The sequence below is a fragment of the Propithecus coquereli genome, unplaced genomic scaffold (assembly GCF_000956105.1).
Source record: "Propithecus coquereli isolate 6110/MARCELLA unplaced genomic scaffold, Pcoq_1.0 Scaffold94, whole genome shotgun sequence".
NCBI lineage: Eukaryota > Metazoa > Chordata > Mammalia > Primates > Indriidae > Propithecus > Propithecus coquereli.
In genome coordinates this window covers 3,478,772-3,506,036 of record NW_012155729.1, presented here as the reverse complement: position 1 = coordinate 3,506,036, position 27,265 = coordinate 3,478,772, and the positions used below count along the sequence as shown (strand labels likewise).

At 41.3% G+C, this 27,265-nt stretch overlaps 1 protein-coding gene across 1 annotated transcript; it reads right to left on the bottom strand.

Annotated features, from left to right (window-relative positions):
• Nucleotides 1-1,364: 1,364 nt before the first annotated feature.
• Nucleotides 1,365-27,265, bottom strand: FAM208B (family with sequence similarity 208, member B). The gene is made up of 10 exons (XM_012664928.1): nucleotides 27,210-27,265; nucleotides 27,055-27,117; nucleotides 23,751-24,470; nucleotides 20,658-20,900; nucleotides 15,625-16,501; nucleotides 13,647-14,076; nucleotides 6,847-10,617; nucleotides 3,638-3,763; nucleotides 2,684-2,837; nucleotides 1,365-1,735 (listed from the first exon to the last, which is right to left on the bottom strand). Exons 2-10 carry the CDS (start codon nucleotides 27,098-27,100, stop codon nucleotides 1,626-1,628), a joined length of 6,477 nt encoding a protein of 2,158 aa, XP_012520382.1. The 5' UTR covers nucleotides 27,101-27,117; nucleotides 27,210-27,265; the 3' UTR covers nucleotides 1,365-1,625.

The window sequence follows — 27,265 nt, the reverse complement described above, 5'->3', positions numbered from 1 at the left end:
GCCTCGGCCTCCCAGAGTGCTAGGATTACAGGCGTGAGCCACCATGCCTAGCAACAAGTTTTCTAATGAGTTCTCAATACGCCTGCTACGTAAAGCCAGACTGGTACGATTTGAAGACCATATCACATTGCCAGCCAGCAGTGATACAAGGTATAGCCACGTACCCCAAAACCATGTTTTGGTCAAAGGCGACCCACATACACAACAGCAGTCACATAGGATCATGACAGCATGTTTCTACTGCACCCTTCCTAGGTTCATATCCATGAATGCCACCGGGTTACAGCTGCCTACAGCAGTGAGTACAGGAACGTGCTGCGTGGGTTTGGAGCACAGGCTGGCAGTACAGGGGGCTACTACACCGCGTCGGTTTGTCTAGTACACCCTATGATGTTCGCACAAGGACAGAAGCGCCTAATGACGAATTCCTCAGAACTCACCACCATCGTTAAACAATGCACGCCTGTTGTTCTGCTTACAAAGTCCTAGAAATGCTACACTATTTAAATTTATATTTATTTTATAGTTGTGCTGTGGCACCTCAGAGCTTTCACGTGCTTCTCCAGTTATTACTGAAGTTGACATTTCCCCCAACGTGCTGGTTAACGAAGTCCTCTGACCTCCTGGGGACACCCTTGACCTGCCAAAGCCTCCGCACCCTCCCTTCTTACCTTTCTGACAAGGAACCTCTGTGCTTTTCTCTTGCTCCTCTCCCGAGGGAAAGCCCTTCCTGAAATTCTGTTCTAAAGGTCACATGCACTTCAGCTTTGGAGAAAGCAGCGTGGCAGAAGAGCTGTCATTTCAGAGATGAGCACGCAGCAGCACTGACGCCTCGTCTCGCTGTGCTCAAGTCTGTGTACTCTGTGCTTCAACTTCTGCGTCATGAAGCAGGAATCGGCTACTTACTTCCCGGCCACAGAGTCTGAGCGCGATGCTGGGTGTGAAGCACCAACGGCTCTGAAAGCCTCCTCACTTCACACGGCTTGTCAAGTCGGCGCTTCCGCTCGGCCTGAACTCTGGGCTCCCTCCCAGCGCCTCCCCACTCACAGGCCCCATGTCTCTTCATCCAAGGAATCAAAAAAAATGTTTTTATAAATCACAGGTTGAGATTTAAAGAGGTTTGCCTATTTATAGTCCCTTGTTTTTAATCATTGTATTTTAGAGATGGGGTCTTGCTCCATTGCCCAAGCTGGACTTGAACTTCTGGGCTCAAGCACCCCTCCTGCCTCAGCCTCCCCAGTTGATGGGACCGGGATGTGCCTGGCTGAATTAGAGATACATTCTTCCCATTTGTCTTAAAACCGTGATAACTTCTTATATGATTAAGTATCAAAAAAAAAAGCATTAATGGAGCAAACCCACAGTTCAACATAATTTTTATACTTCGCAGCAGTAGGGCTCGACTCTAACTGTGGCCCCTTTCTATTAGTCTAGAGAAGCGCCTGCCTCAAGCTACTGACCATGGCTGTAAACCTGGCTTCCTCCACCGAACCCTGCCACAAAAACACAAGCCGACACAGCCAGCGCACTGCGCGGCGCCGAGGCGTGAAGGCAGCTCAGCCGCGGTAGCGCGTGGGGCGCGCTGGTCAGCACGGAACGCGAGCTCCCGCCCTCCCACGCAGTCCTCACCGCACATCTTCTTTCAGCTTTTTGTTTTCCCTGTAGTGAAGCAACCACTTCCATCTTCCATTTCCATTTAGTTTGTCCAGGATTTTCAGAATTTCCTTCAGTTGAACTGCAGAATAGAATAGGTTTGGCAAGATAAGGTGTGTTGTGGGGTTCTTATGGCTCATGCAAAGTCCAGTAATTATTATTTGTAAAAAAAAAAAAAAAAAAAAAAAAGCCCATGGCTGAGTGTACACTGTCACTGCTGTTACTGCTACGTACACAGCTGGGCACCAGCCCGCTCTCATAGCCGAGGCCCCACCCGGTCCCACCTGCTCACGCCGCAGAGGGAGGGAGGCACGCACACAGGAGTGCGGCCATCAGCTGCAGCTAAAGCTCTGTGCACAGACTGCATGATGGGAGAGCAGCAGGAGGCCCCACTGTGGCAGAGATAAGGGAGGCCGAAGTTTCTAAGTCCAGGACCTAACAAATATTTTTTAATCCCAGTTTCCATGGAGCATTCGCACTGGTGCAGGTCCACGCTTCCTCTGACCCAGGAGTGGTGTCCACTTCAAACGTGATCAGAGCTGGGGCAAGTTTGGATTATACATAAAAGTCTCTGCCCTAAGAGAAGTAAATTCTGTGAGTTTTCAAATGGATGATTAGCATGGTGACTTTTAGTGACCCTTTAAAGATGTTTCATGGTATCAACAAGGTGGCAGGGGTGATGCCATCAGAAATGAAGAAGGCTGATTCTAAGGAAAAAATTTAATATGTAGCTAACTTAACTAGGCAAGTGAAGGAGTCAAATATAATAAAAATCTTGAATTTGTATGAATAGGAGTTTGGCTGCACTACTGAGAGGAGGGAACTGAGGTTAAGGCCACTGCTCTCCAAGGGTCGGTCCCCACGTGAAAGAACAGAGCACAGCAGACGGCAGAAATCAAGCCCTCAGTAGGCAGCAAGTGACATTCTGGAGTTGATTTTTTTTTTTTTAAATAATATTTGGGCCACCGAGTGAGGAGAAATTGATCTGAATAGACTTCAAAGAAAGAAACAAGGAAAATACAAGACCAACCTAATGTTAAGGCTTCTAATATCTTGTCATCCGATATCACAAAGCCTCCTGCACGGAACAGCTCTTGGTGGGTGTGATCAAGAACATCTCCAGGGCTGTCAACGCCAGCAAAGATGACGCTGGGGAAATGCTTCAGCTTCAGCAAAGAAGGAATCTGTTAAATATGGAAGGACTCTCATGAAGACAGGTTCACAGAGCATGTTTTCTTAAAACTTCCCTCACTTTTCTACCCAAGGGTTTCAAGGTTTAGGAACAGCTCAAAATACTTTTAAACCTGGGTTATGGTCTGCCCCACATAAGGAATGTTCACTTGGCTCATCACCAGTGGCTGCAAACTCATCAAAATTAATTAATTAAAAAGAAGTCTCTAAAACTCCCATAGGGTAGAAATAATTCGTGAGGGAAGAACACACATGAGGTTTTGGGGACCTGAAAAGTAACCAGTCAGGCCAGCTAACCTCACTGTCGCTCCCTGTCTGCAGCTCCCACGCGGTGCCAGCACCGTCAGGCTCGGGCCACTCACCGACAACGCCGGATTATGCACCTAGTAAGCTGGGTTTCTTTGGGACAAGCAATTACTTTTATTCAACCAGTAGGCAAATATAACAAAGAGTTAAAATTTTCGTAAGTCCTTTTAAAGCAACAGTGATTATTATTCAACATCAAATGATGCAGATTTATATCACAGGTGGGAAAATTTAGCGTTCTCTCACCTCTTTTTGTAGTTCTCCCTTAGTCAAGATAAATATTTTCTTAACTCTCTGAGACATACTCTGCCCTGCAAATGCCTGGGGAGCATTACAGCACCCCATAGTGCAGACCTGGACCCCACTTTCCCCACTCAACAGCCCAGCAGTAACTGCTGTGTTGGCGTCTACCCTACGCAAGAAAGGCAGTGACGCTGACAAGTCTGATCGTTACAGAACAATCATGGAAGGTCGTTTCCAAACCCACTTGATGCAAATGTGACGCGATATCTTCATTTCTGATGATGACTATTAGTGTGTCATCCTCTCTGTGGAAAGCTTGACAGAAGTGCTCAGGTTCGATGTCTGTATGGCCCTCCTTCCTCAGCATGTTCTGGAAGATTTACAAACAGCCATTACTAAAAAAAAGGATACTTGCACAGAACTACTATTATAGTTTATTAAAAACAATCCATCAAAACACATCTTAATTAACTAAATTATATCCTGACAAGGTGATTTGTCTTGTTACTAAATAAGCACCTTTTATATAGGAAACAAATGACTCTTGCGGATCATCAGCAACTGCATTTAATAGTTCACTTCAAAGATAAAGCAGTTCATGATGAATCTTTTATGTCCGTAAAGTATGAAAGGCTGATTTCTTTTTAACATCATACTAATCTACATAAATGAGTTTCACTTGCTTCAAGGGGATGAGCTACCTTGGGAATAATGGATATTTAAAAATGCCACGCTTCTAGAACTTAATATTCGTATACCTATGCGTCTCTTTATCATAAATAGGGACTGGTTTTGGAGAGACCTGGTAGTCTCCTGGTCTTAAGAGAGGTGCTGTGGTTTAACCTGCACGCGGTTACCAGGTACTGGTGGGAGCAGTCTGCTGCCGCCGCTCAGAACAGCTCCCTGCTACGCTGGATTGTATCAATAGTTGAAGAAATTCCTTAACCCTGCATTCCCTTGTGGTTTTGACATTACATTTCTATCTGAAGGATTCTGAGTTTCTGCTGGGTTTTATGTGGATGTTCACTGTTGTATGAAAAACAACCATCATTTATTCCTTTACAAAAGTAAAGTGTTAACTTTAGTCTGTTTCCCTGGATCTTGAAAAAATTCAAGTTTTAACTATTTTAAATTTATCACTTAAAATGTATGGCATGGCAGGGAGGGGTGGCTCACGCCTGTGATCCTAGCACTTTAGGAGGCCCAGGCAGGAGGATCGCTTGAGATTACAGTGAGCTATGATGACACTACTGCACTCTAACCTGGGCAGCAGAGCGAGACTGTCCCAACAAAAAGAAAGGAAAAGAAAATTAGTTTTACCTTTGTACAACATTTGTTATTTTCTGTTGTAAATAGTGGCCATGTGATGAAATTTTATCATGGAACAGTACATTCACCAGAAAAACAAGCATGGTATCTAACAGTACTCTTGCTACAAATAAAATTTAGCATCACTATGATCTCTTTTCTGCATGAAAATCACCACCTGATCTGGAAAGGAAGTGAGAACTAAGATTATTGCTTCATTACTTTTGAGAAGATGGAAGCAGGAAAAAGCCAAGTATTTTTTGCTCACTGTGGCAAAACAGGTGCATGGCCAAGATGCTAACTAGCACATGTCAGGCTACAGGATATATTAATTAACCAAACAAAATTAACTTTAAAGTAAAAAAAAAAAAAAAAACATTAAACTTACTTCCAGATTGCTCTTGGAGGCCAAGCAGTTTTAGAAAGACTGAAGGCCTTTCAATACTTTATATTTTCAACTATACCACCGCTTATCAAAACGGCAAGGAACTTGGAACAAAGACAACAAGGAATACAAACCAAACCCAGCAAACCATTTACTAAGAACCTTGGAGAACAAAGGATCTTTGGCAGTAAAAAAAAAAACAAAAACCAGTTATGCTAAAGAGCAGATTCTACAAATTTGGGAAAAATCATTTAGTCATATTTAAATGACACAAAATAGGAGCCAATTTACAGAAGGAAACAAGCGTTTGTGACTGTAGCAACAATACAGGCCAGGCACAGTGGCTCACGCCTGTAGTCCCAGATACTCAGGAGGCTGAGGCGGGAAGATCACTTGACGTCAGGAGTTCGAGGCTGCGGTGAGCTGTGATCATGCCTGTGCACTGCAGCCTGGGCCACAGAGCAAGACCCTGTCTCCGAAAAACAAAAGCCAAACCTGTTCTTCAAGGCTGGGGCAGAGAAAATACAAGATAAGCCTGCAACATCATGTTACACCACAAAGCAAGGAAGCGCCCAAAGAATCATGGGGATTTTGTCGAGAGGACAGAGAAGCCAGCTGAAAGGGACTCCCACTGGCTCGGTCGGGGACCTGAATGTTAAAAATAATGAAAGATGATAACCCTTTCAGACAAATAAACCAGTAAGGGGACAAATCAACATCAGGTGCCTCCTGGCACGGCACACTGAGAAGAGCACAGCATCACGTGTCTGGGTGTTCTTGCCCAAAATGCACACATCAGGAGGGAACAACACATGAACACAAACTGAAGGACATTCTACCAAATGACTGGCCCACAGTCTTCAAAACTGTCAAGATCATAAAAGGTAAGGGATGACAGGAATTCCAGACTGAAGGCAAGGGCACACACCTGTGATCCTGGAACTACGCGGAAGCTGGCGGAGCAGACGGCGTGCTGGGTTAATGTGACTTCCTGACGTGGAGGGCCGTGCTGCGAGAGCATGGAAGAGCGTTCCTGTACCCAGTGACAGACGTTTAAGGGTCAAGGGGCAACAGGACACTGTGTGCACCACATGTGCAGATGGTTCCGAAACGTTAATACTGGGGTATCTGGATGAAGAGTACTATTTCTGCAACCTTTATGTGAATTTTAAACTATTAAAAAAATTTTTTAAAAAATGCTGTCTATACCCTAAATTGAAGAAAAATAAATTCTGAGAGGATAACATGAAGAAGCTAATGGTGAATGAAGACAGATCTGGCTCTTCCCAAGCCAGGATCTCACCACATCATTTACCCTTGAGACCCACGCACTCACCAGAACATCGGTTTTCCTAATATTCAAATTATTAAAAATACATCCCAAACCAAAAGAGGTCCCTTTCAACTATCCCCACTAATGGAGGAGCACAGGCAGTAAAATTTTTTGAAAAATCTGTATTTTAACATTGGGTTACGTTTACGTTTACATTTGAAAACGGGCATGTCTACATTGGTAGTTTTTTGTGAAAATTTAGTCACTGCCCTTATTCAGAACATCACACCTACCTTCAAGTATAGTATCAACGCACACCCTTGTAGGAAAACATTTAGTATGCAGATAAACACTGAGCTGTGAAACTCAAATACCATCTCATTCCATGATTTCTTTTTGAAGCCAAGAATGCTGAATTAATTAGGCCCAAATAAACTAAAATTAGAAAGCACTTAATATAAAGTGTAAGAAAAAGCTGGCACTTTACCTTTGTTCTTACAAAGAATGGTTTGTCTTCTGTTTCGACAAGGTAGAACAGGAAGGTGCTTTTACAAGCCTCTTTCATAACACTTTTCAGTTTGACATGCAAGTTGGTGCACAAGTCTGTGATCATGTCTTCGTAGGAGGCTGGCTGTCTTGGGCAAGACAGATACATCTCTTGAGACACCGCAGCTTCTCCAGCAGCAACGTTTAATTCTTTATCTTGGAAGACTACCTGGTTGCTATTCATCATCACCTTGTTGAACTCAGCATATTCGTTGAGAATAAGTGAAATATCATTTCGAGATTCTTTCAAAGTGTTACTGTTGTATTTCAGTTTGTTGAGGTGGAACGAAGCAATCTGATTTCTTGGAGAATTTGTAAGATTTCTACTGTGACCACAAGAGGAACAGCTGTCCAGATTGCTGGGTGTGGGGTCTCTCCTGGGCTGACTTTGTCTGGGGTCTGAGTGCACAACTGTTACTCGAAGGGGGCTTCTGCTCCTACACGCAGGTTGCAGAACTGGGGCCTCGGAAGTTTTTGTCAAAGGGAGAGCTCTGAGGGTGATCTGGAGGGGCGACTCCCTTGCAAAGACACTGGCGGAGGAGGCAGGATGCTGTGCATCCCCATCCTTTACAGTTTCTTTTACCTTACACGCAAAACGCAGGTACTCCAGGTCTAAAGTGTTCTGGGTAAGGTTGTCTGTCACCTGCCAAGTGCTTGTCCAGGAGCTGAGCAGGCTGCAGTTTGGAGTGAAATTTGGGTGCCTCTTCAGGTGGTGTAAAGTTCTTGTGGTATCTTTGAACTCTTTCGTTATGGTAAAGTTGGTGTAAGTTCTGGGGATCCCTTGGAGATCCGGGATTTGGATATAATACGGCACACACTTATTTTCTTTCTTTAATCCACTGGCCCAGTGCCTGGCAGGAAGGTTCCTGTCCTCACCTGGAACGCTGTTAGAGCAGCTCCAGTCTTTGTGATCGCTACTGTGTGAGTTCATCAGAGAGTCATAACCATCTTTGGCAGCATCTTTTCTCCTGGTGTGACCACCTCTCAAAGTGCAAGAGTCTTCCATGTCTAACTTGGGATTTCTACAATCACCAAGGGGGTCTAGATCAGAGTCTGCAGAAAGCGGTTCATAGTGCATGTCGGAATCCACGCTGACCTCCGCATCTCTGCCCAGGGTTTCAGACCCAGCCTCAGCCCCGAACCCCTCACCAGACTGCTCAGGGTCCACGTGTTCTTTAGAGACTCCACAAGCAGGAGGCTCAAAGGGCTCTGGAACAAACGAAGCAGAAGGCTCTTTACTGATATTTTCACTGAAGTCTGCTGTATTTTGGCAAGAACTAGCGCACATGGGGAAAACCCCACCATTCAACAGCTCCTTTGTTACACGCTGTGACACATCTTGCAACTTGTGGATTGCTTTTTGTTCGCTTTCTGAAGATGTGGTGTTGGACTGAGGGTCAATGGTGCCTAGATCTATGGCTTCTTCATATAACTTGGCTTCAGTTTCACTGTTCTTAAGCAAACTGGCCATTTTGACTACTGATATTTCCTGTGTTTGAAACCCTGGCTCTGCATTCATTGGTCTTATATAATGGGTTAACGTAGCACGATCTGAGGAAGAACCAAGTGCTGGGATCTCTGAGTGCCTGTGTGCCTGTGTAGCAAAACCTCCATCGACTGAGGCAGAGTTCAAGGACTTAACCTGCATATAACTACCTTCATGTGTTTTCACATCCCTGTTAAAGAGATTCTTCTTAATGCCCAAAGATTTATTTTCAATAACCTTTTTAGGATTAAATGGAAGTTCACTGGACCCCAAGACAAGATGTTTTAAGTCCAAATTTCTATTCTCTATACTTATTGGCTGCGACGGATTTCCTGATTTCACCGGTTTTTCGAGAGGTTTGAAGTCACTTCTGTATTCAGCAGCTAAGGCAGGTTGGTTTAACTCTGTACCACAGCACTGCACCTCTTCTGAGAAAGGTAAACTCTCATCACACTGACCTGGGACAACTTCCTTAGTTACTTTACCAGGAAGCGTTAGTCTACCTTTTCTTCCTGGATGGTTGGTTAATATTAGAGACATTTCAGCAGAGAGCTGCATTTGTTGTACCTGAGTTAAGTTATCTTGTCCCACTGGAGGGGTAGGACTGACGAAGGAATTTTCTTTTTCTGTTACGCCTAAATCGCCTGACTCAAAATGGGAGAATCCATTACTCTTTGCATACTGTGTACCATGAAGTCTTAAAGCGCACGGAGACACAGCCTGAAACGGCCTCGTCTCTTCAACTGGTACTGGGGTGCCAGGACTGGAAGCTGGCGACACTTCCTCAATTAGAGAATTAAAGGGAAAGTCAGAAGTCACGTTAATTTCCTCTGCAATCTCAAGTGTGCAGTTTTCCTTAGAAAGTATTAAAGTAACTGGTTGCAAATTGTCACCTTTTGTCCTCTTATTTTCTACTGGTTCTTCTGATACTGCAGGATATACAGACACATAACCAGAATTCACTTCTCTGTTTTCTGTGAGAGTCAGCTCTTCTGGCTCAACTGTTTCTTCAGCTGTATCCTGAAGTTCTAAATTTGATAATGGGGCCTCCTGAAGTTGCTCTATTTCACCAGCTGGCATTTCTTCTCTGGGACTTGTAGGTGGTGATATTGTTAGAGTTAAGTCAATATCAGAATCTTCCTCTGATAACTCTAGGCTGACCTCCTCTCTATTCACAGATAGGCTGGTTTGTTTGATAAATACCGAGTTAAATGACTCAAAATTCGTATTTTCGCTGTTTAGATCACTCCTGACATTCTTGCTTAGTTCGAAAGAGCCATCTGATGTGCTACTTCTTGACGCAGTGCAGTTAAGTGAACACTTCTTTTCCAAGGTGGCAGAGGCTGACGATGAGTCTACTTGAGCCCGTGTCGGCTCTGCAGGCTCTTCTGAAGATATGCCACAGAGACTCTGAGTCTGCAGAAGGAAATCTTGAGAGTGTTTCATTTCTTCCCTGGGTAACGGATAACCAGGTCCTCTAACTGATGATAATGCCTCCATTACCACTGCACTATCCGATGGCGATGAGCCTGCGAGAGGCATCTCTTTCTGTAACGAACACGTTTCTTTATCAAGTGTCTCTCTGCTTACTGAGGAGACACAAAGGTACTTAGTGCCCTTCTGTCCTGATACTGCTAGAGATGGAATGTCCCTGAGACCTTGTGTCGGTGCCATTTCCACTGTGGATACAGGATGTCTAAGACTTGCAGCAGGTGATACTTGTTTAATCAACTCCTCATTAAAGGTTGTAGGTTTATCAGCTCCATTTACAACTTCTGTCTGTACTGGTACATAGGCATTTTTGTCAAAAGAGAAAGTAACTGGTTCCAGATTAATCATTACGTACTCCGTATTATCATCCTTCCCTTCAAAGGAAGGCTGACCCTCACTGCTTATGGGGCTGCCATGCTGGATAAGGTCCTCAAAAGCACCTGATTTTGTCTGTACTTTTGCATGAAGGATATCAACTTTGTTTTCAAGGGTGCTGTACACAGACTTCTGACGCATAACCGGCTGACTACTGATCCCATTGTAGGTCATGGTGAATGTGGCTCGAGTGACGGTACCATTGTGAGAAGCCACCCTTGTGCTATCTAGCAGCTGAAGGGTTTCATCTTCACCAGGAAGAGAAGGTCTGTTAGCTTTGGTACTTCCAATACGAGGAAGCACAAGATTACAAGTCTCTAGTTTATCTGATGATTCTTCTTTAGCTTTTTCCCCAATTACCTGAAATGACAAAAGTAAAAAAAAATCAGAATCTGATTTTTTAAAAATAATTACACATGGGAACAGAAAACACAAACATTAATTTTGTGTCTGTTCTTTTGAATCTTCTAATCTACAAAAATATCACAGGGATCATATAAATCCCTCTTTTTAAGACAGGCTTAAAATACCCCTCCCATGGGATTTGTATCTTCACCTTATTTTTATTTTTTATTATTTTGCCCAGGCTAGAGTGCAGTGGTGTCATCATGAGTTCGAGTGGCTCGCTGCAACCTCAAACTCCTGGGCTTAAGTGATCCTCCTGCCTGGGCCTCCCAAAGTGCTAGGATTATAGGCATGAGCCAGCATACTCAGCCTGTTTCCTTTAAATATATACAAAGATGAGACCTCTGAAACTTTCTTAATTGCCCAGCCTATTTTTTTAATGACCCTTTTGGAAGAAAAGTGGCTAGACTACTGGCAATTCTGAAATGCAATCTATTTGCTAAATAGCATCACTTAACTCAGTACAGTTAAGTACTACTTAACTGTAGTACTAGAGAAAAAGTACCCAACTTTGTTTTATAATAAATGAGATTAGAAGATGGTTTTTTAAAGAATAACTTTTTTTAAACATCTGTTTTCAATTAGACCACAAATACACTGTCATCTGGAATTTTCCATGAGGAGACAGAGTAAATTATTATCCCCTGTATTCAGAATACGCTTATTCTGGCAAATAAAGGTCCCTCAACCCTTAGCTATCTTCTTTGCTTAAAACTGGAGATAATTTCTTTCTCATTTTAATACCTCCTATCCTACAGAGCAACTGAAAACTTATCAAAGTGATTTGCATTCACACACTAAAGGGACTAATTTAAATAGCAGCAAGCAAGACTTAGGTTAAGTATTAGCAGAACTACCTCAGGACAAATCTGATAACCTCATAAACAGGTTTTGTTTTAAAGCCTCAAGCATGGTCTTGTCCAGAATATGGCAAAGTGGACTGATAATGCAGCTGACCACATCTCTTCAACGTTCGGCACATTACGCTCACGACTGCCTGCCATGTCTTGACGCATACAGGGTGGAAGTCAGGTCCTGTGTTTCAAATCTCGTTTGAAATGCAATGTGTGACAATGTTGGTATATTTATATTTAGATATGTTTTTTACTACAGGCAAAGTGTAATGTTTCTAAAATAAAGTCTGATCATTTAAAAAGACTGCTCAATTAAACATATGACTAGAAGAACATGCTATTGGTTTCTGGTGCCTGTGATACTGGAGTCCTCTCCATCACCCCGTGTGCCCACTTGTGGAGGAGGGAGTGGTGCAGCACACGCGTGTGCCTTTACAGGGTGGACAGAGTGTCCGACAAAATGATGGAAAAACTTCTGCAAGTACGCACTAGAGAGATTGCTAGAAATCCTTAATTTTAATACACCACTTTATACTTCTTCATGTTCTATTTCATTTGCCAAACACCATTCTGAAATTAGTACTGATGCTAGCTAATTACATATTACCGTAACAAAAAGTACTTCATAAGAAACTAGGCAGTACTCAAAATCTGCCTGACTGAACTGTATTTTCTTATTCTAAGGTAGTGACTCTTAACTGGATTTTATGTATCTCTTTTGAGAATCAGATGACATTTCTGAGCCCCATCTTAAGAAAAAAAGCACATACGTGCCTAACATATATATGTAAACGTACAAACACACTTGTGGGTACACACATACACACACACACACAAATCTGCCACTGAGGAACATCTAGATTGTTTAGATTTGAATCTTCGCTTGACAATTTATGATGTACTGCTGCTTCACTCTGCCTCAGGTCCCTCGTCTACAGAACGGGGAGATTAACAGATATCCCAACTTTGATGACAGTGATCATCTGAGGATATTCACAGGCCGGTCCTCTGAGGCCCATTCAAGGACCTCCCAGTCCCCAGTTACCCCAGGTACAGAAACCTAAAAGTAAGACAGGCATCACAGGTGCTGCCCAGACCCATACAAAATTATTCTAGAATAAATCTGGGCTGAAAGGTTAAAAAGGAAGGTATCTTGTCACTCTATTTACTTAGAATTTTGTCACAACTTTTTGATTTGCTCTAGTTATAATTTGGGGCCAGGCACAGTGGCTAACACCTGTAACCCTAGCACTTTGGGAGGTCAAGATGGGATAATAGCTTGAGGCCAAAAGTTCGAGACCAGCCTGAGCAATGAACGTTAAGGAGACACTTGTCTCTACGCAAAATAAAAAAATTAGCTGGGTGTGGTGGTGGCACATGCCTGTAGTTCCACCTACCTGGGAGGCTGAGGCAGGAGGATTGCTTGAACCTAGGAATTTGAGGTTATAATGAGCTATGATGGCCACTGCACTCTAGTTCTGCCAACAAAGACCCTGTCTCAAAAAAAGGTGGGGGTGTGTGTGGAAATTTGGATCATCTGGCCTGGCTGAACATCAGTTAAGAACAATGGAACAAAACAAAGTATATTTTCCTTATTTACAAACAGTTATCTGCAATGGCTCTTCTCTCAGAGGTCTAGCATTTTACAACTCCAGGATTTGTCTTCAAAAATAACTTTAGTATCATCAATTCTGGTCTACCTTAAGGTTTATCAAAGCATGTCTAATACTTATTATTACCATATACGATCCTTAAATAATATTCTAGGTAAGAGATGACAGTTAGTACTCACCTCTTTTAAAAAATTAAGAAAAGGAGCTCAGAGAGAACAAGAAATTTGTCCCAAATTATTAAATAAGCAACACACAATTCTGGTAGGCTCCCAGATCATCTGACTCCTGTGGTTTTTTTCTACTCCTGTGTTTCTAAAATCAAGATGGTAGATTAACTCCAGCTGTAGACAATTTGTGGACACTTTATGATAACTAAATTTTTGGTATTATAATCCTTTACATACCCAGAGAACCCACTTTCCTAAAACAACAATGCCCTGTTCTGAATGTGATCTTACATATAAAAAAATGAAAATTTCTTCTAAAATAATGCCAGCATTTACATATTCAGTCTTACCTCATTATTGTAAGAAAAGAGGAAATTCTGGCTTTCTGGGGTATCTGGATGACACTCTCTTGCAAAAATTTCCTCCTGTTCATTCTGTATGGAGAGTGCCAAGCCTCTGGCAGGTGTTGGTTTGATGAGAGGAAGCAGGCAGCGTGGGTCAGGGAAGGACACCTCGGCGGCAGGACCCCGGGAAGCTTCGTTGGTCTCTGACAGAGGGGCTGCAGAACATCTTTCCACACGAGGGGAATCCTCGGGTTCATTCAGCTCACAAGAGTCGAACGTGCTATTTATGGACACATATTTTGCAGGGTTGCTGTGTTCTACCACTTTTCGGGATGATCGTATGATTTTGTTCTCATTGCTGTAAAACAGAGCTACCCACGTATGAAGTAAAAGCTTCACTTCTTCCACATTATCAGGCAAACTGGTGTTCCAGGGCCTGAGATTTCACAGAAAGAACACACAGAAATTATTGAAAATGGTTATTTTTATCTATTACAAGCAAGTGCCTCCATTATTAACCTTAGTTTGTGTGTTCATTTTTATTTAAAAAAAAAAAATCACACAAATCTGAAACAGTGAATATGTTAACACATAATGAATGAATGAATGATGTAATGAATAATTATGAATCTAACGTACTCATCTCACAGAGAAATGAACCGAGAATTAGATCACAAAACCTGTACGGTAGAACCATGACCTGAACAGGGGTCTCCTGACTGCCTTGTCTAACATTTGTCTTTTATACCACACAAACTCTGGGCTAAGTAAACCAAACGTGTGAACGACGGTTTAGGCAACCACCAAATCTTCGTTTCCTTGTTTTTGCCAAGTCTGGCTAATTCATTTCTTTTCCATTTTTGTGTCTCTCCTCCAATAGCTGAGAAAATCTAAAGATTACAATATCTCTCTGGGCAACTCAACAGAACTATACTATTTTCAGATTACAGTTCTGGGAAATACCCTGAAACCACAGGGGGAATACAAAACATTTCTGGCCATCCGACAGGCAAATGGATAGCAGACAGCTGGAGTGGGGTGAGTGAGGGAGGCCGCAGAGTTGGGTGGCAGTTAAACAGGAGTAATGCTAGGGAAATGGCCCTTCTGAGTACATGTGAACACAAGTGTATATGAACACGTGCAAGGACCGAAGTCTGCAGTCACCATGTGAAATGGTTCACCAACAGCTGAATGCCACCTCATACAGATAACGCTTCTTGCCGACAGTGATGGTTACCATTTATACTATTTAAAACCCTAATATATGTAACAACCTCAGATGGAACTATTACTAAACCCATACTTTAAGATGTTGGCCACAGACTGTCACCCTCCATTGACATCACCTGGAATTTCTTAGAAATTTCACCCCACACAGACTACATCAGACTCTGCAGTTCAGTGAGAGCCTAGATGAGCCACACACACAATGAAGACTGAGATGCACTGTCTGGAGTATGTAACTTGCCCAGGATCACCAGAGGCAATAAATGGGAAAACCTATGCCAACCTAGATTGCTCTAAACTCCAAAGCCTATGCTATCAATCACTCTGTTGTTGCCTTGATCACTTCTTAAGGAAGATCTATAGAATAGCCCTATGTAAAACTGCTCACTCCCAGCATCTGACCAATTTACCAAGCTAGAAGTAATTTTTAAAATGTTTCTTCTAGAATTCAGTCTGTAAAGCATTATTTCTAAATCTCACACTATTTTACATTAAGATCTCATCTAAAAATTATAATTCAAAGGCCACAGGGCTTATGAAGAAGCACTGCACAATGGAAGGCCATTCATAAGGCCAAAGTTTTCTTTACAAAGTTCTCCACGTCAGCTTGTTACTCTTAATTGTCAGTAAACACGTTTGCTTGATATTATTACCAAAACTTCTCCTTCCCCAAGTTTGGTGCAAGTTTCCTCATTTCACTACGTTGATCTCAACAAAAAAGTTTCATCCATTTTCAACAAGTTTTACTCCTACTCACCCATGTAATGCTCTTACGACAGTTTTCTCTAGTGGGTTGTTGGTGTATTTGCTGTCTAAGCTGAACGCATACTCTGTTTCACATTTGAAAGTGACCTTGAAGGAGCCATCACAGCTAAACACGGTGTGAGAGCAATGGAAATCTTTCAGGTTGGAAGACATCAGTCGGCTCTTGCGCTTCATCAGATCTTCAGGAAGCTTCTGCAGAGGGGAGATGCTCTGCTGATGCCGGAAGGGCATGACTTTCCCCACCGGGGTCCCTGCTTCAGGGCCTTTTGTCCCATTCTTTGCAAAGGCAGGGCCTGGGACCCCTCTCTGCTGCAGATGTTTCTTTGAATGTTCTGCAAGGAGCAGGGCATATGAATGTTCCACAGAAACAAAAGTGCTTTGGCTTGCATCTGAGGGTTCTGGTTTTTCCTCGCTAAGTGCTGAATGGGCTTTAGCAGGGGCCTGACTACAAGGAACCAAGCTTTCTTCATCTTGGCTAACAGTTAAGTCTGCCCCAGAATTAGTCTTCTTATCAGAGGATGGTTTAGGTAATAATCCTCCTTTTTGACTTTTAACTCCCCTATGATATTCATGGTCAGATGTACCTCGCAAAGAATTTTCTTTAGAAAGCAAAACATCATTTTCTGGCAATTCAGAGAAGCAGGGAAGGTCTCTAGGCTCAGATGCTGGTGTAGAAGAGGTAGCAGAGCTTAATGCCAGATCAGCTAACATGTTTAGGGCCTGGGAGTCATAGTTGACAATGGAGTGTTCAGTGAGATCTTTGTGAGCCACTGTGGTATTTTCTGGTTGAACTGTGTTTATGCCAATACCATCTTCTTGACCACTGGATGAAATTTCTGATTGAAGCTGTGAAGCAGTTTCTCTTTTGACTTCAGTATAAAAGAAGAAGAAAAAAAGACATTTATAATGTTTGCTTTTCAAAGAATTAAGTCTCTGCCATAATTACTATGCCTTAGTGAAAATTAATGATAAAGTCAACATACTGAAGAAGAACTTATGTTATATAGATTATTAAAATTTTACCATCAGACCAAGGTCTCTTCCAACTCTCAGATCTATTATAATGTACTGACCAGAGAAACAAGTCTTAAGGAATGTGGACATTAATTTAAAAAGAAATCACCCTTTAAAAATGCACACACTGAACTAAGACACAAGACATACTGCTCAGCTCAGGAGATATACAAATAGAAAAAACAAAAATAAATGAAAAAGATGAGAGTCCTGCCCTTGGGGAGCTTACAATCTAGGGAGGATGTTCAGAATGCAGAAGTTTCTAGCACGTATTAGAGTCTGCTAACATACTTTCTCAGAAACCATTTCCATTAACAAGTGGTTTATTAGAGAAACCACTTAAGCTCAAATGATTTTAACTATATTGATCTTTAATTATATAATGTAATAATATGAATAAAAAATTAGAAAAGTCATAAGAGTATTCAGAACCAATTGTATCACCTTTTAAAACTTCTATTACTGAAACGATTACTCTCTTACTCTACCCCAAAAAGAATAAAATCACTGATAATTTTCCTTTCTGTAGATCATCAAACTCATCCATTTGTCCTTAATCAGAAAATTTACATTCTCTAGTGCTTTGCTTAGGCATTCTCAGCACACTCATTAATCCTTCCTAACTGATGTTCTTTTGAAGGATAAAATAAACAACCATATTAGGCAGTGATTCCCTGTTGCAGGCAGGTGGATGGACAGAAAAGCCAACTGTGCTCCTCTTCCCGTCAATAGCAGAGGTCTGAGATGAATCAACCACCTGCTGGCAAAGGCCAATGACTTATATATTTAAAGAGGAGAAGAAAATGCTGGCCTATGATGTCATCAGTTAGAATGAGAGGGGATGGGTGTCCAGGGGAAGGGTAGAATTAATTAACTACTGCCCAGCTTTTATTAAAAACAGCAAAACCCAAGGGGGCCAGGTGGAGGAAAGGGACCCAAAGCAGAGAACTGTCTTGTTGGCCCCACAGGTTTATTGGGAACGTGAAATTTATTTTATGATCTGCTATGTCTGACACTGATTTCATTCTATCTCTGTTAGTGTTATGGCCTCCATATACTTATTTGTGTCTTATACAGAATATCACAAATAAAGCCTAATATAAATATTGTATTGAAGTCAAGAAAAAATGGTATCGTTTAATAAACATGTATATCTCACAATAAATCACTTAATTATTGACTTGTTACAGGCTCATAATCAAAAATATGACACCAGTCACATGTCTCTATTTAAGACATACAGATAAGAAAAGACAGTGCCAAAAGAATTATATTAAAAAGTTCAGTGAACAAAAAACTGTATCAAAAACTTTAAAAAGGACAGAAAATTACTAGTTTCAGTAACAAAATGATTGTTTGACTTTAAAATAATTTGATTCTGACAATCAAAACTCAAAATAATTTAAATCAGTAACTTTCAAAGTGAGGCCCACATGGCTGTGTTCCATTTGCCTTCTTAAATATTTCAAGCATAAAAAACAGATTAGTACAGGTGATTAAGAAAAAAAGATTATTTAAATGGAGTAATTTTAAATTTTTACTTGGGATGTGGCTGTACAACTCACACAAACATTTACAATACAAATCAGCCTATTTTTGCAGTCAAATGCTCTACCACTGAGCTATACGCCCTCTGGTAAAATCAGTCTACTTTTGAACATACATTTTGGGGGCTCACTTTTCTGCCAATATCCAATTGTATATCTTCTCCCATTAATCAATTTGTCAGTAAATATCTGAGAGCCAATTCCATACAAAGGATTCAAAGGGCACTGCTAGGAACAGGACATTATCTGTGTATCTGTTCTTATAATGTTTACAAATGAATTAGCAAGATGGGACCAAGACACATCAAATGACTAGAAAATAGTAGGAATTAAGTTCTATAACATTCTCCAAAACCCAAAGACAGAGATTAGTGAGGGTCAGAAGGTGAGCAAATGCCTCTGTACAGGGCTAGAAGTTAGCTGCCGGAACCTGGCTGGGCAGGGATGCATGTGGGAGGCACCGCCTGACCACAAGGGGAGGCACATGTCAGGAAACAGCAGGAGCTCAACATAGACAGGCGGGGTAAGATCACACCATGAAGTCCCTTGAGAGATAAGCAGAAGAGTTCGAATTTGGGATGGAAGCCAAAATTGCAGCACTATAGGTTTCTGAATGACACAGTGAGCTTTAAAAAGATCTTCAGTCATAAAACAATATTAAAAAAACTTAATGAAGAAAAAAACCAAGCTCATCCATAATTCCACCACCTCAACAAAAACAGTTGTTTCTTTCTCTGAATTTTCACTATCTGAGAAATTTAAAAGTCTAGTAAAGCCTGGCACTCTGGGAGGCCGAGGCAGGAGGATCACTTGAGCTCAGGAGTTCAAGACCAGCCTGAACAAGAGCAAGACCCTGACTCTACTAAAAATAGAAAAAATTAGCTGCCAGCCTGAGCAAGAGCAAGACCCCGTCTCTACTAAAAATAGAAAGAAATTAATCGGACAACTAAAAATATATAGAAAAAATTAGCCGGGCATGGTGGCGCATGCCTGTAGTCCCAGCTACTTGGGAGGCTGAGGCAGAAGGATTGCTTAAGCCCAGGAGTTTGAGGTTGCTGTGAGCTAGGCTGACGCCACGGCACTCTAGCCCGGGCAAAAAGAGTGAGACTCTGTCTCAAAAAAAAAAAAAAAAAATTAGCTGGGCGTGGTGGCACGTGCCTGTAGTCCCAGCTACTCGGGAGGCTGGGGCAGGAGGATCACTTGAGCCCAGGAGTGTAGGCTTCAGCAAGCTGTGATGAAACCACTGCACTCCAGCCTTGGTGACAGAACAAGACTCTGTCTCAAAAGTCTAGTAACAGATGAGGAAATCATACAGAAAACTGAGAAATATAAAGATACGAGGGAATGACGTCTCTTTGTTAAACAAGACAATAACATACATACTACAACGGGACTCAGTACCAAAGATAAAGTGTCATTTACAGACTTTGCAGTTTGGAATCAGAATCACACCATACACAGTAGAGGAAAGTTAAGAAGGAAAATAGACCCAAGAGGAGAGTTGGTGCGTGTTCAGCTGCACAGAGGTGAAATACAAGGGTTATCAGAACTTTCTAGTAAAGAGGTTATATCTAACAGTCGAAAACACAGACTGAGCAGTCAGCTGTTTGTTCATGTAACTAAACGTACTCGTATTACTCACTTAAATGAAGTTAGAAAACTAAAACTATTTTTAAAATTAATGCCTTTTAAAACCAAATTTAGGATTCTAGATTACTGACAGTTATGAACAATCTGTTTATAATTTTCTTTAGACTCATAAACTTCCACTTTTCGTAACTGATTATGGTCTAGAATAATACTGCCAGATACTACTTGCTTGTGCAATTAGTCATAAATAAGGCCAGTTACACTTTTTTTTTTTTTGAGACAGAGTCTCACTTTGTTGCCCGGGCTAGAGTGAGTGCCGTGGCATCAGCCTAGCTCACAGCAACCTCAAACTCCTGGGATCAAGCAATCCTTCTGCCTCAGCCTCCCAGGTAGCTGGGACTATAGGTATGGGCCACCATGCCCGGCTAATTTTTTCTATGTATTTTTAGTTGTCCAATTAATTTCTTTCTATTTTTAGTAGAGACGGGGTCTCGCTCTTGCTCAGGCTGGTTTCGAACTCCTTAGCTCAAACAATCCGCCCGCCTCGGCCTCCCAGAGAGCTAGGATTACAGGCATGAGCCACCGCGCCCAGCCTCAGTTACACTTTAACTCTTGTAAACAATCCCATTCATGTTCAGGCTTTATGTGAATTCAAAAGTAGGCTCAACTTTGTGATGGTTTGAATCTTTGTGCCATCCTAATTTATTCACAATAGGAAATCAAATTACTTATTCTTGTTAGTACCTGAACTAAAGAACACAGAAAAAATTATTGCTAACTTTTAACTGGTCTTGTATTATTTTAATACACGATCTCGCAACCTCTATTAGATGCGTATCGTGGTGTCTAAATGTGCAGGAAGAGTGTTTCTTACCAGGCTTTGGCTGCTTTCTGAGTCTGGGGTTCTGATTGCCTCTTACTACGTTTACCCTCTGTTTTTGTGGAGACTTCTTCACAGGTGGCTTAGCCCTTGAAACAGTTTTGACTGGAGATTTCTCTTGTTTCCTTGCCCTTTTAGCATTCGTTGCCACTGGAACATCTTTAGGAATAGGAGCTTCTTGGTTTTTCCTATTCAATCTGGTTTTCTGTACAAACTGTGCAGTCAGCACTTCCGCACCTTATGTAGAAAAGACACCGTTTTTTAAGGGGTAGGGGCCCAGACACCGATCAGCATAGCCTTTCTCTTTCTTCTGCTTTATGGTGGGGGGAGGTTAAGTTTAGTAATGGGAAATAAACTACAAAGTTTCAAGTATTTCATTTATAGATTTTAATAATGGAAAACTTAAAAGTTCTCACATAAATGTAATGTGAACTTGCCAAGTGTCTGTCTATATCCCTGTCGGGTGAAGAAGAAAATATCAGAGTAATAACTTTATAAAAAGGTACAACTTAATTAAAAAAAAAATCTTCGTAACCTTTTCTGACTGACAGGGCAGGTGAGACGGCACATGCTAGTTCACAGCCCCTGGAGACAGACAATTCTGTTTAAACAAAAAGCAGCACAGCTCGCATAGGTGATATGGTTAAAACTATAATCACTGTAGAGAAAAATCATGTAGACTGAGTATGCATGAAGAGCCATGTTCCGTATTTTATCTTACTGCTCGTAAACATCTAAGTTTTAATACCATCTGAAAAATAAGCTTTTAAAAGACAGGGGAAGACAGGAGAGTCTGCACCTGATTTTATTTCCAACAAATGACTATCTTACACAAAATCGTCCCTTACAGAATGCTTTGCTTCGCTTTTCCCACGCAGTTGACGTACATAGCTGAAGGTGGAGGTAGGTGGGAAGAAAAAGAAAACACTAATCACCTGCTTATACTGCACAAGACAAAGTGTTTCAATCTTAAGAGTTAGAAAAATGTTAATAAATGCTCACTCTGAACACTTTAATCTCACTGATTTTTCATCATTTCAGTTGTTCCCACCAAAAAATTTAGCCCCCTAAATATAATCACACATATAGATGGTTGGCAAATATTTTTAAATCACATATAGAAAATGCTATTTCTCATTGAGAACACGATATTAAACACAACATTAAACAGTTTAAGAAACTGTGGTGAGTGTTAGTGAAATGTAGGGAAAAAGAAAGAGATCCATTTCATTCTTTTGGGAGTTAGAGAAAGGAGTGGTTTCTAAAAAAATCTTCAGAATCCCTTAATGTTACACATTCCCCTGGGTCTAATTATTTCCCTCCCTACTAAACTATTCTAAGTACCAAAGCAGCATATTTATTTTGTAAGAATAAGACTTTTCATTCCACTCCAGTTACATTTTCTAAACTCTTCAGCGTAGGAAAAGGCAAAATATAAGTCAAACATAAAAACAGTTTGGACTAAATTAAAAAGAAAACGAAAGTAAGAGTAGCAGATAAATAAAACCTGGGGGTAGGGGGACTTTCTAACATTTGCACAAACAGGAGGGGAAAATCTCTCAAAAACCTAGGTCCTGGGAGAAAAAAAAAAGACAAATTAAACCAGGTGATCCTGCAGGAATTGTTCTGTTTCTGTGTAACATTCAAAATCACGTCTCTCAAACTGTAATAATCCACTGGTGGGTTGCAAAATAAATTCAGTATGTCACAACCAGAATTCTTTCTTAAATGAGACAGAACAGAATAAAAATTATCAGATTATATTACACATAAATAGTTTTCTGAAATTTTTGTGTCGGTCACGTATGAATTTTTGGGTACTAAACTATAGCAGCAAGCATATCTTACAGTAAATATAATTAAAAATCATTTGAAAAAATGTGACAATCTCTGTTGAATTATAGATTAATACCTAAAAGTGAACTGGTTCACACAGAACAGAAACTCAGCATGGCTGGCCTGAATATACTTACAAGTAGCTGTACAGTCTGACTCACAGCTTTATACTGCCATACTCTCCACTACCCTCCAGCCCTCACCATTTCTCAGATCACAATAAGCCAGAAATCACTAATCTGTCAAACGACAGGGTAGAACCTTAATTATTTAGAATCCTGAGGATCACCACATCCTACACGTTTCTTCTTTAGCACCAACAGTTTCAAATTCAAAATATGACAGACATGGCTGACAAACATGTTCTGGGAAGGGCCAGAGAGTACACACTTTCAGGTCTGAAGGCCACATGGTCTCTGCCCCAACTGCTCAGCTTGGCCTATGTAGCACAGCCAGAGATGACACAGGAACAACTGAGTGGCCCCCCAGCCAGTGAGTGGACCCCTTCTCTAATGGGTCACACAGCTTAGTTCCCTACCTTTTTAGAGAAAATACACTAAAAGGTAATTTGAGATGACCCTAAGCCAAAGTCATGTGGTTTGCTGTGTTGTGTTCACTACACTGTGTGGGCCAACACACTCAATGCCTCTAGATTCTGATTCTCATTCAATTTTCAGGGAGCATCAAAACCATGTGTGGAACTGTTTCCAGGCTACTGCGTATTCCGTTTCAGTAGATCCGTCCAAGGATCCAGGAGATCATTTTAAAAACTCTGATACTCATATAAGATTAGAAACTCTGCCCTAGACTGCTTTAGTTTTGGAGGTCCCAGGCATTTCCTCCCTGTCGGTGTTCAGGCTGTCAGCTATCACCTTGCTACCACTGGTGTGCCTGATTTTAGAAGATCCTCTTCTCCTACTCCCACCTCCATTTGTCAGGTATGGCACAGAAAACAGACACTCATCTCTCTCAGAATGGAATGTAAACACATGAGCAATTTCACAAGTGGAACAGAAGCTTTCGGTGGGCAGGCGTTTGAGATATCTTAGTCTTTCCTAATTTCTTGGTTTTCAGCTTTATCTAGATCAGTGCTTCTTGGGCTTTGGCAGGCACACAAATCACCTGGAAAGAAACACTGGTGGCTCCAACAGTCTTCTAACAGATGCTGCTGAGCTGCAGTCCCCACAAACGAAGCCAGAACACAGTTCGAACACAACAGTTATTATAATAATTCACATAAATCATGCTTACCTCTTTTTCTTTTCTGAGGAAACTGTCCTTTGACCAACTTTAGAGTTGTTGGAGAATCCAAGCCACTGTCTGCTCTGGGAGCAGTTCTTTTGGGAAGGGGGCGGCACAAGTTCACCTTTTTGCTCTGCACCACAGGAGGCGTGCTGGCCTTTCTCTTAGGCTGCACTCTCAGGCTTGATGCTCGACTCAGTGGAACCACAACTCCCTTCTTTGCTTTCAAAATTTCTTCAGATTTCTTTTTCGTTTCAGTTTCTTTTCTTACTTCTGCCTCCGAGTCAAGAAGTTCAGGATCGGGAGTCATAACTAAAGAAAATCCAGCATCACAAATGCCATCTGAAACACAAGGAGACTGAGGAGGCTCTGCTAACAAATCCAAAGCAGTAGACACTTCAAAAATATAACCACTAGGATCTGAAAAATAAGACTTCAACTGAGTTAAAGACTCTGAAGGACACTTTTCGGCTGGAGGAACCCAGTCAAAGCCACTGGACAGTTTCCCGAAAAATGAAGTCTCTTTAACGCCACCCTGCGGAGCAGTGGTCAGGGAAGTGCTTCTGTCCACTTTGCACAGTTCTTGGAAATGATGCTTCACTAATGTGTTTGGGCGGGTTGCTTCTTCAGGAAATGATTTCTTTGCTTCTTGCAGGGCACAATTAAGGGTGGGTAAAATAGGTATCACCCTTATTGAGATGTCATCTTCAACTTTCAAATCTTTCACTCCTAAAATACATATACACATATAATAAACACCTAAGTTTTGTTTTTTTAACAAAACGTACAGAAAAAAATGCTTCAGATTTCAAAATTACGTGATGGTTAAATATGCTATAGTGTTTCAAATGATAACCTAAATGGCAATTAACAGGAGACTTACGAGTGCATGTAATGAATGTATCTCCATATGTGAAGTTACACACGTAACCTGACGTGAAAAAGAACATCTGACATGCAATGGCTAGGTCAGGGCGAGTAGCTAAACCATCTCGCTGGCGAGGAGGCTCAGTGTCCATCGGGCAGTAGCGCTGGTCTTTAGAGCTGGCAGACTTGCTTTCCTACTGTTTAATTCTTATTTATTGCTTTTAAAATGTACTCTTATTTTATCTGTACCTTATATAACTCCAAATTCTTTTTAGACATACAATGCAAATCAACCAAACTAAAAAAACAGAAGCCCTAAATAATGCCCAAATCTTATTGGAATGATTATTGCTAATTTTATTGCCTTTTCTATCAAATGAAATAAAAATTGTAAAAACTTAAGTAACTTTACTGAAGACTTTGGGTTTCCTCTCCTCTCTTTGGCTCAATCTTTCACTAAAGTGCTAATTTTTTAGCAGCTCAATAACCTAAAGGAAACCACTAAAGGGAATTAAAAAAAAGTCAGGTCCCTGTGAACTGGGTAATAAAATCTTAGAAAATTTCAGAGTTCTCAGCAACATAAACCCACAAATAACAAAGGCTTCTAGTGCCTCGTAAATGGAAATAGAAACCGCATCCTTCTTGTTAAGGAAAAGTAACTACAGAATTAAGAAACACCAAGTGAGTCCCAAGTAAACACATTAGCACGACAGCGGGGATCAGGAAAAGAAGGACAAAGAATAAATAAAAAGGAAAATGGCTGGATAGTAAGATAAAAATTCTTTTCTTTGCAGTACATCATTTATAGTAACAAGTGAAGGAAAAATAAAATATGAAAAGTCCTTGAGTACTAAGTTCACAAAAAAGCAGTTTTTTTCTAGGCAAAGTCATTATTTCAAGAAGGAACCTGGCAAGGCAGAACCCAGTATGATTTGTGTTAAACTATAATAAAATCTACAAAAAAGCCCTTTTGAGTTGGCTAAGCAGTTTCTTCATCTTTGAAAAGGTTATAATAAGAGTACTTATTTGAAGGATTGCTAAATCAGATATACCGACCACAATACCTGACATAATGAATGCTTAAAAATGTAAACAGCCATTGCCATTATGTTATATAATTGGTAATGTTTTACCTGTTCCAAAGAAGTGATGCCTAAGAAAGCACAGTTCTCTGCTTTTAAGTAATAGAATTTTTTTTTTTGAGACACAGTCTCACTCTGTTGCCCGGGCTGGAGTGCCGTGGTGTCAGCCTAGCTCACAGCAACCTCAAACTCCTGGGCTCAAGCGATCCTCCTGCCTCAGCCTCCCGAGTAGCTGGGACTACAGGCATGCGCCACCATGCCCGGCTAATTTTTTCTCTATATATTTTTAGCTGTCCAATTAATTTTTTTCTATTTTTTGGTAGAGACGGGGTCTCGCTCTTGCTCAGGCTGGTCTCGAACTCCTGAGCTCAAAACGATCCACCCACCTCGGCCTCCCAGAGTGCTAGGATTACAGGTGTGAGCCACAGTGCCCGGCTGAGTAATACAATTTTTAAAAATAAACTTTGAAAACATTTTTGTACTGGTTATAGCCTTATACATACTGTATACAGTTTTATGTTTAAACACACAGTCTGACTATAAAACAATGAGAATTTCCTCATGTGGCAACAAAGAAATGACTCACTTTCATTTATTTATACAGTAAACATTGTTTTTTAAGTACCTGGCATTGCTAGGCATTAGGGATACAGTAGAATACTGGGGTAGGCAGCAAATAATCACAAATAAGTACTTAAGTTATACTGATAAGCCCAGGGGGAAGAGTGGTGACAGAATCAGGGAAGTGATACTGAAACTGAAGGTAGACAGATGGGAACAGGAATAAGCTAGATCAGTGTCCCTCAACAACCTTCTTAATCATTACCTGCCCCCAGCCCTTTTAGACTCTTTTTTCCCCACCTGCCCTCTGAAATTTTAATACTACGCATATACTACTGTGTAACTGTTTATGTACTATACAGGTGATTTTTTTTTGCCCCCAAGAGCCAAGTTTTGGTCCTTTGGGGAGCGGTGGGGGCGGGGGGGAGGACAACATCACCCTGAGAATGTGTGGGCTGGATAAGAAAAAGATCAACAGTCCAGGTAAGGGGACAGCATCTTTGAAGGTTCTGACCCACATCACAGCGTCTCCCAGCTATTGCTGCTTGGTAACAAGTGAATTCAGTTTTAGACACACTGAATCTGAGGCACCTTTGAGCTATGTCGGTGGAAATGTCAGCAGACAGCTGGAGATGAGGATAAACCTGCAGAGGAGGTTAAGAGGTCAGCCAGAGAGGTCAAGAGAAGAGAGATATTTAAGAGGAAAGAACAGTTCACAGTGCCATGTGCTACTGAGAGGCCAAGTCAGACGAGGACTGAAATACATCTGCCAGACAGAGTGAACTGGGTCACTGTGTCCTCACCTGCTGACGGGGGTGAATGGAACAAATGCAACCCGTGCAGACCCATCTGCTCAGCTCCAAAATCTACACAGAATGAGAATCAAAAGAAAAGTTAGGTTGCTGATCTTATAAAACAAAAGTAAACGTACTGAAAAACATTTAAAAGTTATCCATACCTGATTCTGATATTAAGGCTGATGACGTAAGTAAAATGAAAACCCCCCGATCTTCT